The sequence below is a fragment of the Anser anser genome (assembly GCF_964211835.1).
Source record: "Anser anser genome assembly, chromosome: 3".
NCBI classification, from domain to species: Eukaryota; Metazoa; Chordata; class Aves; order Anseriformes; family Anatidae; genus Anser; species Anser anser.
Window position 1 is genome coordinate 52,048,978 of NC_139722.1, and position 13,403 is coordinate 52,062,380.

General features: G+C 39.3%; 1 protein-coding gene and 1 long non-coding RNA gene across 2 annotated transcripts in view; one reads left to right on the forward strand and one right to left on the reverse strand.

Annotated features, from left to right (window-relative positions):
- Nucleotides 1-13,403, forward strand: part of LOC310897698 — an 852,780-nt gene that overhangs the window by 395,417 nt on the left and 443,960 nt on the right. The gene's annotated exons all lie outside the window — the stretch shown is intronic.
- Nucleotides 1-13,403, reverse strand: part of LOC310897696 (uncharacterized protein) — a 57,990-nt gene that overhangs the window by 23,826 nt on the left and 20,761 nt on the right. The window contains exon 2 of the mRNA XM_083831579.1: nt 6,193-6,274. Within this exon, the coding sequence (XP_083687705.1) occupies nt 6,193-6,257 (65 nt within the window). The 5' untranslated portion in view covers nt 6,258-6,274. The remainder of the gene's footprint in view (nt 1-6,192; nt 6,275-13,403) is intronic.

Here is a 13,403-nt window from a genome sequence, read left to right on the forward strand (position 1 = left end):
CTAACAATTTTGCTATGTGAGTGCAAGTCCTGAGAAACACTTGACTCAGGAATAAGACAGAACTTGTACCAGAACTCAAAGTACGTATGGCACACAACCTCGACATCCCAAAGCTTGTTATGCTAAAGAAATTACAAGGTTCTTTCCAGTAGTTCTTGTTAACAAGACTTTTCTTTACATTGACAGGCAATTTTAAGCAGCAAATATATTTGTGGGAGCTTGTCTGTTAAAGGATGGGAAAAAAAGGGTTACGTTTGACAAATTCCTCATTTCAAATCATGCAAATAATTGGCTCCATGGGGTGCTTATTCTGGAGAGATTTTTCACAACCTGAAAGAGGGAACTGATAGACTGAAAACGTGAGGTGAAACAGTGAGAAGGACTGAGAAAGCAAGTCCATAGAAAAATGGAGAAATATTAGGTTTGCATATTTTGCGGTAAGCACTATTGGAATTGTAATCAAACTGAATAAAACATACAAAGGTTTGTTTTCTTCTCATGACTTCTGTAACACATGATGCTCCCTTAGGCAAAAATCTTCTCAGAGCTGCCATGCTGCAAACTTTTCCAGCTTACTGCTATCTCACTGAGGTGACTCCTAAAAGGGGCAAATCAAGCTGGCAACACATTCAAAAAATCCATGATTTCACAAGAAATGTGCTGGGCCATATTCACTTGCTGCTTTGTGTTGCTGGAGTAATGCAAGGCAGCCAAATGAGCAGCTGAATGTAGCAGAATTTGAGCCACTAATCTGAATTAAAGACTGATTTATTGGTGGTTTAATCCATGTTAGCTATTTTAGACAAGGTTCACTTGGATTAAGAACGTAGTGTTGTGTCTCAGCCATATCCTGAGAACTACATTTCTCATGAAGAAAGTCTCCGTCTTTCACTAAGTATCTAGAAGCAACTTTATCTCCAACAACTTCTACTGTAGAATTATACCAGGCTCTGTGCAAACAGAGTTTGGGCTGAAAGCTCTCTGAGAGGGGAGTTTGGGTGAAATCCTGTCCCAATCAAAGGTGCAAAACTTTTCTTCTCTGCTATCTATTGATAGGAAGCACAGAAGGAGTGGGAGTTGCAGGAGGGGAAGGAGAGTGTAAAATCCAGTCTTCCCAACGGATGCCACGTAATCACTTTTTAAAATAAAGAGTCAGCAAAGAGCTCAGATTCCTGTGTTTGTGAAGAGTTTTATGGGGAGTGCCTCAGCATACCCCTGGCTATTCCAGAGAGGACACCATCTGTTAGGAGGAATCACACCCTTTGCCCAGAGGCCATCTCCCCTTGAGAAGAGGCGAGCCAAGTTCCCCTGTGTTTGTGGACTGGTGTATTCAATTGGGAGAGCATTTATGTTTTCCAATAGACTTTGAAATTAACACCTTATTGAAATGCATGAAAATTTATGTCATTGCATATTTGAACCCTTTGTCTGAAAAACAGTTTTTTCTTCAAAGGTAAACCAGGACAACAGTGCATATTGATTCTTTGGGAAGTGGATGTCCACATAAGAAAAACATAGAACCTCACTGACAGAGGTCATCCTGGAGTGAAGGCACAGATGGCAGATGTACTTTTCTATTTATGGTCTGCAGTTTTAATGTAGTTCAACATAAAAAATTTGCCCAACACTTAGAGTCCTCTGGGAAAAAGCTTCACCAGAAGAAAAATAGTCTCCTAAATGTCTTCTGAGGCCTACTGTGTCTACTACAGCTCAAAGCCTTAGGCCATAGGTCATCTAGCCTGATTAACAATGTTGGCCTCTTTTCACACAAAGATGGCAAGGCAAGCTGAAGTTTAAAAAAAAAAAAAATCTTAACTGATCAAAATATTTCTTTTGTTTGTTAATTTTTTTATTTGCTTCAATTGGTCTGTCCATATTAAAACTGTTTTGTTTGCACTAGGATTGTGAATATGTATGATTACAAAAACATTACAATATCTTTTCTTCCCCCTAATGTGGACGTCACAAACATGAAACGATCTTTTTCAGTCTTTATAATAAGCCATGTTCCTTAGAGAAAATGCAGGAATACTGTGACTGTAGCCCTATGCAATTGGTAAATGGTAATACCACCTCCCTAAATTCTGATCAAGTTCTAGGGATCAGTGGTCAGGTAGGCTTAACTGATATCACAATCAGTAAGAATCAATGATTTATTTACCTTCTTTATAAGAATACTTCCCAATGCCTTTTTTTTTTTTTTTTTAATTAATTGCAAATCATCATCAGTCACTGTATAGCTTAGCCACTGTTCCCTGCAGTTTTGGATGTATGTCTTTAAACTACAACTATATCTAGCGGTTCCACATGCATAGCATACTATGGGAAGGGTGAATGAGGTGGGGTCTTATTTTAATCCTGAAAATACCAGGATAAAGATAGGACATAGAGTCATCCTTGCAAACTCACTCATGTATTTCTTATCTAGCCAGTGATAACATTTCTTAACAAAACAAAGAAACAAACAAACAAAATCACAGAAGCTTGCACACTGCCCTTCACACTCAAGGATGTAAGGGATGTGACAATGATAATTCAAGGCTAGAAAAGAAATGAATTAAACTGACCTAGACTGAATCATGTGCCAGGACCAAGGCCCAAATGACCTTGATGAACTGGATTAGACATTGTAAGCTGCCCATAGTAAACAAGTTTGGCCCTTTTGACAAAGTTCCCATCCAGGAAAACTGCCAAACAATCCATGCAGATCTCCTGTTTTACTTGCCCACTGTTCATTCTTGCAAGGGCTTTTCCCATGACCATATGGATTCTCTAGGAGTGTGACATACTCCAGTGCCCAAGAGTCTCTCTTGCAAGAGACTTGAGACGTATCTGGAATAAAACCAAAAGCCAGTACAAGTTGTCTTCCTAATAGAGGTAAAGCCAAAGATGTATCTTGCTTACCTAAGATGCATCTGCAAAGACAAATACTGAATGATGGTAATAATTTACTACAGATACAATGTAACAAAATAAGTAGATCAAGCCTGCTGAACATCAGCAACCTTTGAATTAATATAAATGATCACACCTATCAGTGGTATTTATTTTCTCCTTCCCCAAAAAGAAGAGATTAAATAAAGAAAGTAAATATATTGAAAAGCTTAGATTTAAAGTGAAGGAAAGCTAAAGAATTGTTCTTTAAAGGAACCCACTAATTCTTAAAAAACATTCCACTCTGTACGTAGAGGAATTTCAAAGCAAAACAAAATAAATCTTTTCTGATCACTCTCAGAAGTACAATATGTAGTATCTGGCCACATTCACAAGAGTTGCATTCTTTTCTATTTTGTTTCCATTATTTTGCATTATTCCTCTAAAAATCAAATTTAGCAGCACTGATGGTTTAAATTCCATATAAAAATAAAATTCAGCAAATGTCATGGCAACATACCAAACATTTAATGTCAGTTTCCCTTATGTTCAATGCTTTGCTAAAGCTTCACATCCATCAATTAGACAATTTTGGAATGTTTTGCTCTGTAATTAAAAAATAAATCTCTTGTGCTTCGTATAGTATTATGGGAAGAATTACTCCTTATATATCAACCTCAATATGTGTATTTATATATATGCATTTGTGCACTTTTCAAATTTTCTAGTATTATGCACTATTGTCATAATTAAGCCATTTCTTTCTACGAAGACTTTGCAGTTAATGCATAGTTCTGCAAGTGGACCCATGCAGAGGGCCAATCTCTTTCCCAGCAAGTCTACAAAAATCTCTCGAGACAGCCTGCAAAGACTCTAATCACAGGAGTGAAACCTTAAATAAGTGTGAGGAGGCCACACCAATTAAGCCAGGAAGCAGAGTGTTTAACATTACCCAGGGGCTCAGGAGTAAAAGTGGGATGACATGAAAAACAGAAGGAATAGGAATGCACTGGTGGAATGAACTGAGAAAGATGTCACTGCCACTACAAGCTATGAGAAAACAGCAAAAAGGAAAACACTTGAGGCCCAGGATGACCTTTAGTTTGGAGCTTAGTGCGGAGGCTTTGCCTACACGGAAACGTCTCTCACTAGAACACAGGAGGCTGCCAGCCGTAACGACAGATGCTGAAATCAGTATGGCTGTGATTTTGACCTGTCCTGCATTTTCAGTTTGCTCAGCAGCACAGGTAAAACCATGCTCTCTGCACATTGTTAAGGGTAGTGGAGAGCCATCCTCTCCCACCAAGGTGGAGGAGAGGGATTTCCCTGGGGAAGAGCTTGCCCTGATAGTCGGTGCCTCCCTGCCTGCTCTGCTGCCTTGTCCACTGCCACAGCAATGCTTTGCATTGTGCGTGCCTCTGTGCATCTCTGTACGCACACCATCTGTGAAAACGTGCTTTGGGACAGGCACGTACACGCAGCTAATATCTATGAGGGGTTATCTCCATTTACCAGCTCAGTGTTACTGCATGTACAGTACCTGTACGCCGAGAGCTGGCATCCAGGGCAAACAATGGCACACCACTTTTGTTAGACCAGTTAACATAAGATGGTGATCATTATCTTCATTAAAACACTACCTCCTAGACATCATACTTTTAACTGTCATATTCTTCAGAATTTGTTAGCTGTTTTGGCAGTTTGAATAGGAATTCATTCACAGTTAAGTAGAAGCAAAAACCTACTGGCGATTCTGGTCAGGAAAACACATGGCCACAATAATTTGTTTCAATATCTAATTGTTTACTTTAAGCCTTTAAGACAAAAGTTTTCCGTAAAGTCTGATAGCTCAAAGTCGTGCAGTCTTGATGAAGCAATCTGCCATCCTACACATTCTTGAAATTGCAGGAAAATGAATAGTATCAACATAGACTAAAACAAGTATAATCTGTAAACCACTTTTTTTTGTCCAAATATATTTATGACTCATTAATGTTTACTGCCTTACACTGTACACTTCAAAGCACAGAGCTGGTCCTGGAAAGTTTTACAGCATGAGGTGTGAAATCTGAAATACCATAAGGACAAACAGATCAGCCTTGAGTTGTCCGAACAGCGGACTGCAAACACAAAGGATATTCCATGTGAAACTAAATAACAGCAAAAAAGGCTGTCATATCTTGTTGCCTTTGTTTAAATGATTTTGCTGTGATTTGAATCTTCAATAATTTAGTATGCAGTCAGCCCTCACTTTTTTTCACAATTTCCATCCATCCTGCCTTACTTGGGGTGTTCTGGTCTATGCATAAACACATGCCTTTTTTCTAAAATCATAAGGCAAGGGCAGATTAAGCACGGGGCTTGGAAGCTGGCATTAACACAGTCCAGTGCTTTGCAGGTCTCTGTGAGAAAGCCTCTGGTACTGTTCAGCTTTTCCTGTGTACATTAGGACTGTAAGTCATTGTATCAGTGGGCTGTGGATGATAGCAAACCATCTCTTTGCTGGATCAGAGCCACTGAATGCCATAATTTGTAGAATCCAGCTCTGAACACGTTTGCTACAGGTATTATTCTGGGCTCCTAAAACCATTTGTATATAGTGGCAACTTCTGATTACAAACTCATTTTCAACGCCCTCCTTACTTTAAAAGTATACCATAGCTTCGCTGGGTGTCTTAACTGCTTGAGCTATAACATTTAGGTGAGGATCTATCTTCTTTAGCTTCAGCATTTTTCACTAATAACATTAATGCCTCTTCCAGCTAGTGCAATGAAAACTGTCTAGATGTACAGCATACAAAGTATTCTTGTACAGAAACATCCTCACAGTTCTCATCAGGCCAAAAGCTATTTCCTTTCCGTTTGCTCACACTTCATAGAAATGAATGGACACTGAATTGAAAGGAAAGACTTCATCTTAAAGGGCAGCCTGTCATTAAAGTTGATTTTGCACTTCTTTTTATTTTTCCTCCTCTCAATGCTCCATCCTAGTTCTAAAATATAATTCCCTAAACATACACAATTTCAGGAATATCCACATGTATACTTTAATTATAAACAAATGTTATCATCTAAAGTGGTAGGTTTGTAACACGTGAACTGAGAACTAAATCATGCATAGCATTGCACGTGCTGCTCATACTGTTAACAAACAAGTGCCAATATATTCAAAATACTCTGCATTTGTAATGTTTGAGACTGCAAATGCAAAACATAAAGGCCAAGTCAATTTGTTATGAGAAGAGACTCTAGTTTCTGTATTAATCTCCTGTTCTGATCCACACAGAGCATGTCATATGCTGCACAATCAATACTTACAGTAATGTTCTGCTTCTGTCATGTTTCTCTTTTTTTAGGGCTGGTTGCTGAAGTACAAGCAGCATACTGATTCCTCCTGCATCTGAAAGGTGTATGAAGTAGTACCCAAAGTGGAATTTCTCAGCTTCTACTGTTAAAGTCAGATGCTTAAGGCTATTTATCACAATTAGAGCCAGATGCTCTCAATCACATACAAAATTCCTTTGATATCCATGAAGAGCAAATAAGAACCTTGTTTTCTTTTTATAAGGAATTTCAAAAGGGTTGCTTTCTAAGGTTGGCTTCTAGCTTTGTGAGAGGTTTCACAAATATGAATACATTTTCCTTACCAGTTTCCATTAACATTTAGCACTTGTTTCAGTTTTTTGGAAACATTACAGAGCACAGATTAGTAAGGATAAATAAGCAAAACTTTTCAACTTCTTTGTGTGGTCACAGGGAATACACTGATAAGGTAATATTTTGTGACACTGACATAGAAAGTATATTTTTGCATAAAGTCACTGATGTAGGACACTGCTATTTGAGACGTCGTAATGAGAATTTTGTCCTACCTTTTACCTAATAAAAGCCTGACCTAGCTTCAATGAACGCAGGTTCATCTAAACTGCAGACTTTATCCTGGTGTGGCTGGGGCTCCCAGCTGCTGGTTCCCCAATGGAGAAACAGAGCCCAGCACAGGGACCGAGCAAACACCTCGGGGCAAAAATGTCTGGAACTCCTGTAGTGAGACCAGGCAAGCTCCTCTGATTGAATCATGTCAAGTAAGGACACACAAATATACAGAAATCTCTATCAAATGGTGGTATGCTTAAAAATGGGCTTAAGCAGCTGTGGCTCACATGCCCGTTTCTGAAGCACGATTTACAAAACTGCTGACACAATTTCTCTGTGGGTGCTAGCTGGAGTCACTCCTCATATTCACCTACCACCACACTACAGCAATGTTGCACAACGATTTTAACTTCACATTATGTGTTTAATTAAGAATATTTACTCTCAATTAGGTTTGTGCTGGTCTTTGATGTTTTTTGGTGGTGTGGGTGGTGATTCTGAAAGATTAATATAATTATCTCCAAATATTGATTGCAACTATTGTTCATCCACACTGAAAACTAAAGCATTATATATTCTCTAATTGGTATGGTAAGCCAATCATATTTGTCCCTTCTTAATATCTATCTGAGAGATTGAATAATTTGTGGGGGAAAAAGCTACATTTAAAATCAAATCCCACAGTTATCTCCAGAACACTTTGAAATGGACAGTTTATTAAACACTTTTAATGGAATAAGTTAAGTGATAGCAAACTCCATAGAATGGGAAAATATCAGACAAATATCTATGTCTATCAGTTCAAAACATATTCTTAAAGAAGAACTACAACCATATCTTCAATGAGATTTTATAATTACTGCTGATTCAATGACATAAGCTGGTTGTTTATTGATGAGTAGGAATTTACGGGGACAGAAACAAAAAGTGTTTGAGAAAAACAAAAATCTAAAATTTTACAAAAGTTCCACTTCAGAGGGGGATGTATTTTTATTTGCTTGTTTTGAGCTTTCTACCTGATTTTCATTTAAAAATTTCACCCTGAGTTCCCCTGTTTTGTTTCTAGCTGTTCTGTGGGAAATTCCAATTCAGCACGGTCTCCTGCCACTCCTGTTCACACGCTGCCCTGGCTGTTCTTCCACTGCATGAGGTCCCATTGCCACAGACTGATTTACAGAAGTCACAGTGTGACCTGCTGCAGGATCATTGTTTATTTTTCTCGAGGTTTCAAATAGATTCCTTCATGATTTGACAGGGGGAAATAACAGCATACTGGACACAAGTTCCCAGCATAGCAGACGTATGCCAGCATTAGGTGCTGTCATTTCTGGGTAAAGTCATTACCTCAGAAAAAATCCCTTTCCCTCTCTTACAAGATTAAGGAATACTTTACGAAACAGTAGTTTGGAAGAGATAATGTTCTTATGTTACTGCTGAGAGAGGAGGCATAAAACATCGCACCCTCCTCTACAGCCCCACATCATTGTCAATGGAATGAGCAAATTTCCACAAGATTGCCTGAAGTCTCCCATGTAACTTTTCCATGTGGATTGATTCCTATTTTTCCCTATAAATAAATAAAAAAAAAAAAAAAAGAGAGAAATGTCTACAGATTCCTGACTAGAGGAAAAAAATGAAAAAATGACCATTTATAACTTTTTTTTTTAATAGAGAAATAAGAAATATTTTACTTTTTTTTTTTCTCAGTTGAGAAATGACTGGGAAATCCTGTGGTTTAAACACCGAGCACCTAAAGAGAGAAGGGAATTCTCACAAGAAACTGCAATCAACTGAGCCCACTTTGCCAACTGGAGAGAAGAATATTTGCTTGCAATATCCATGAGGTGGCATTTGCATGTCTCCAAGTAATACTTCACAGGAAAAAGCAATTTATCATGCAAGGTGATAGCTCATCACAGATCCCAGAAAGATAAAAGGTTGCCCATTACTTTCACTCACCTTTATGCTACTACTGTCACCTTGAAAAAGATCAGTAGGAGAGCTGTCTTAGGTATCAAAGTGTGGGAAGTGGTTTCAGGCAGGGAATCCATTTTCACCAAGATACCTGTATTATCACTGTTAATCTTCTGAGGGAGAGCGCTTCAGAGACACAGCCACCTCCAGCATTTCCTCCACCTTATGTACTGGCTGTTGCAAATCCTATTTGCAAACTACAAACTCTCCTTCGTTCAAAGCACAGAGAACTCAGCAATATAAACCCCGTCTTTGGAGCCAGGCACCTAACTTTTTAATATTTCAAGAATAAGAACAACACACACAACTGGGTGAAAGAAATGGAATTATGATGTGGACTTAACTCCCTCAGCAAACCAAGGCATTAACTATGTCTAAATTGGAGTCTTGATGACTGCTGTAAGCAGAAGCTTATTTTGCACTTAGATATGTGTTATTTCAGCAGCATTCTCTTCTATAGTGTTTGTTTTTTTCTAACTTTGTCCAAATGTCAGTGACTACACATGGTGTATGTATGGAAATACAAATGTATGGAAAGTTCCGGGGAGCTTGCAGATTTCCTGGCATGAGGGTTTAATAACAATTTATTTTATTTTACTTTATTTTGGGTAACTGAATTGCAGCCCAACATACTGCAATCAGAACATTTCAGAGGAGGACTCTGGCCTTCTCCTGGGAAGGACATTGAAACAAGTCCCACTTTAAGAACTTTTGAGACTTTCAAACAAGAATTGCTTGTATGCAAGTTCACTTTTCTTGTGGAATTGCCTATCAAAGAGCTTGCATGTAACCACCTCTGTTCCAGAAGTACAATGTACATCTGTCCAGTGGTGTCAGCCCAGTGTCAAATGTGTCACCATAAATCTTACTCAGTCCAGAGGACTCCGCATCCTCATACACAGGTCATGGGGAATCAGTTTCAAATATCTAAATCAGGTGCCCATGAAAATGCAGCAATAAACCACATCCTCATGAATGTGCAAATACTAGGTCTATGGTACTTATGTAGCTTATACGACCTTGTTTCATTTGTATAGATATGGGGGGTCTTTATAATAGGTAATAATAACTCCCCAAAACAGTGTCAGGGTACTAGAGATGCAGTTCTGGAAATGTTTTGTGTTTGCAGCTTACTTGCCTCAGTCTCTATTGCATGTTAAGCTCTTTTTAAATCCTTTTGACTTCATTTCTCCATGCAGCTCTCACAGACTGCTTGTCGCTGAGTCTGAATCAATGCATTCAGCTCAGAGAACTTTCCTGTCAGGTTTTGACACAGATGAGAGGGAAACTATTGCATGCTGTAGTTTATGTAGATACTCTTAAATTTGCCAGGTATGTAGTCAGCAGTGGGCAAAGAAATGATCCCACGCTCTCTAAACTTGGAGGAAATGTGTCTCTATTCAATTTCCAAACACATAGGAGCTCTGCTGAATGTGTCTCAAGTGGACAAATAAGGACTGTTTTCTTGTTGCTTGGGTTTTTAAAAACAGCAAAAATGTTGCAGATGATGTGGCCATTATCAGACTCCAAATGGGAATAGGAACATTTTAATGTCCAGTAACCCAATAGCTCTCCTGGCCTATAGGTTAAAATTATGATTTAAGAGGAGTTACACCCAAAATAAATTTGTGTCAATGTGTCTTGCAGATTAAAACCCAGCTTGCTATATGTAGTTTAAATAACATAAGTCCAGATTTCACTCCAGGATTTACACTGGGGAGCACCAATATAGTCCTGACAAAATTCCGAGAAACCATCATCAAGGGATGGGAGCTACAGTGGTAAACAGACACTTGGGTTTCTGTATCACCTGCAAATGTGGAACTGCATAATACAGACCCAAATATGGACCTTAACAGGCCAGAAAAGGAGCTGAGCCTGACAGAGCCACCATCTTCCTGGTTATGACTGCTGCTGGTGTCTGTAAAGCTGCAAGGAGAGACTAAAGATGGTATGATACTGCTGCAGGCCCAGTCAGCCATCCCTTAGATGCAGAAACCTGTACCAGCAGCTCTGAGTTCATCCCAGCAGCAGCAAAGGCTCCGAACAGCCCTTTGTTCTGCCTGGGGGTATTTTGGCATATTTTGAATTATGACTTCTAAAGCCCTCCATGTTCTCCTAAGTAGCATTGTAGAAGCAGGATATCCTTGTGATTCACATAAAAAGCAAAGCTGTAAAGAAAAACACTGCTAAAATGAGAATGACAGGTATCCTGGAATGCAGTGGTCAGATGCCCTAGCTGAGTGACCATACACCCACTCTGCTCAGAGAATTGCCCTCCACCAGCAGACACATCCATGCTGACCACCACAGCTGCAGCCTTATCCAGAGCCTGCAGTACCCCTATGTCCAACTGCACCGATGGGGCATTTTTACTCCTATGAGAGGGGCGAGTAGCCTGATTAAAACATTGAAAAGCAGTATAAAAATCACAGGAGCTTTTCTTACTCTGAAGCAGGCTTTTTGTTGCTGTGGCTTACAGCACTGAATTAGCAGAGAATAAGAATAAAAGTTATGTAGGAATATATGCAGTATATTTTGGCCTTGGAAAAGGCAACAGAAAATCATAAAAAATTCTATCCATAACTGAGAGGGTTTTGCTCTGTTTCTTGTGGAAACTATTTTGCAGCTGCTGACCATTTGTCTGAATTAACAACAGACCTTTATTTCTTCTTGGTCTGACAGATTGTGTATGCTGGACTGCTCCATAGGATTTTTCCTATGCATCGTGGCAGTGCATGTGCACATTAAACTTTTTGAGGGGGAAGGGGAAAGCCAGTCAGATATCATTTGTTGAATACTACACTCAGGGAGTTTTGAAGATTTCCAGTGTTACAGAACATTTGTAAAGCAGCTCCAACGACTGCAGATTTTACTTTGCATTTAACTACTCCATGTACGTCGCAAGGAAACAACTGGCAGCCTGTGGAGTGTCAGATTAAATGACTGGTATTTAAGCTTTAAAAATGGCCATTAGGCTTTCCCATTAGCCTTTTCTATTAGTTCAGCTGCAGCAGGCCTAACAGCATAGGGAATCCTGGGGTAGGCATGTTGCCATAGTACCATATTTAGCAACATACTAATTAAATCTGCTGAAAGTAAGAGATTCTAATAATTGATACAGTACTGAGGGTGAGAGATGGAGCCAGCTTCCCAACATTATCAGTAAGCGTGGCTCAGAAGAAGAGGACACTTTCATGTTTGTGTGGTGTCCATAAAGAATTTGTTACATTACCATCCTGACTCATCCCCATGATATATTAGTGGCAGGCTCCTTATCTGTACTGAACAAAACAAAAAAATGTATTGAGTATTGAATTTATGTGCTGAAGTAAAACAACCAGTCCGTTTCACACATCTCACAATGGCACAGATACCACAGTGCACAAATACTGGCACAATCTACCAAAGCTCTGGCATCTATAAAATAGCTCCAACCATTCCTCGCAGTCTTTGCTAAGATCTACGTTGCAGTGGGTTTTCATTTTAGCAGACTCCTCATTTCTGTGGTTGTCCTACCCTTCCCATTCTTTCACACACGTCTTCTGACAGTTGTTAGAAACCGTTGTTAGCAAACAAACTTGTACCCTTCATGTTTTACTGTGCCTTTTTGAATAGCCACGATCCCAGTCTGTGTCCCAAACTGTTGTGTCCAGGAAAATAAATAAATAAATAAATAAATTTTAAAAAAAAATGCAAGGCAGCAGAGGTTTGTCCTTAGACTTCTGGTCCTGATTGAGGACTAAGACGTTTAACCACCACTCATGAGAAGTTATTTTTGCTCACTTCTACTGACAGAGGATGACTTCTGCTTATGCTTGTTCAGAGGTGGCAAAATGCATCAACCTCTTCTCCAAATGATAGACTTTTGACTGCGTTAAAAAAACAACAACCTTTAGTAGTGTCCTACCGAGCCAGAGGATTTGGAACACAGACCAGGTTCACATATACTTGCAAAGGACATCGTAGCTACTGCCTCATTCCGCCTCACCTTTACCGCCTTCATCTTTTTCTTTCTTTCATCTCCTGCTCACCTATGCTGGTCTCTAGTATCTTTTTCTCATGCTGATTCTTTCTGCTTTTCACATACATTGTACTCAGTCAGAATAACAAAAGCCCTTCTAGTAGCTATTTGGTACATAAATAATTGTCTTTTTTTTTTTTGTCCTCCCCGTAAAATATCTAAGGGTTCTTACTCACACATGGTAGGGTATTGAAGTCAGACACTTGAAACATGCATTATGCTCTGTCATCTGCCTTATCCTTTCTAGGAGGGGTGCTGCCCTCAGGGGTAGCTGGGCTGCTCTTGGAGCAGATCTGGAGCTGCTGCAGGGCCTACAGACAGTTTGCTAATGCGAACTAGTTTCAAGGCTTGATTCATGAGCTATTCAGAGTACTCTGCTACGAGGAGCAACCTCCAACATGAATGCTAAGCATTTGGTCATATGAGATGAGACCCCCGTTTTGATCATCCTGTTTAATCCACCACTATGTACAAACTAAAATTCTCAGTTAATTACTACAGAAAAATGTAACCCAGCTCCAGCCACAACTGCAGTACACATTAGCAGAATAACACCTCTCTAAATGTTTTATGGTATTGCAGAGGCAGTACCAACAAAGACACAAGGAGAGCATATACACTGCAATTCAAGGGACTGATGATATTTCAAACAAATAGT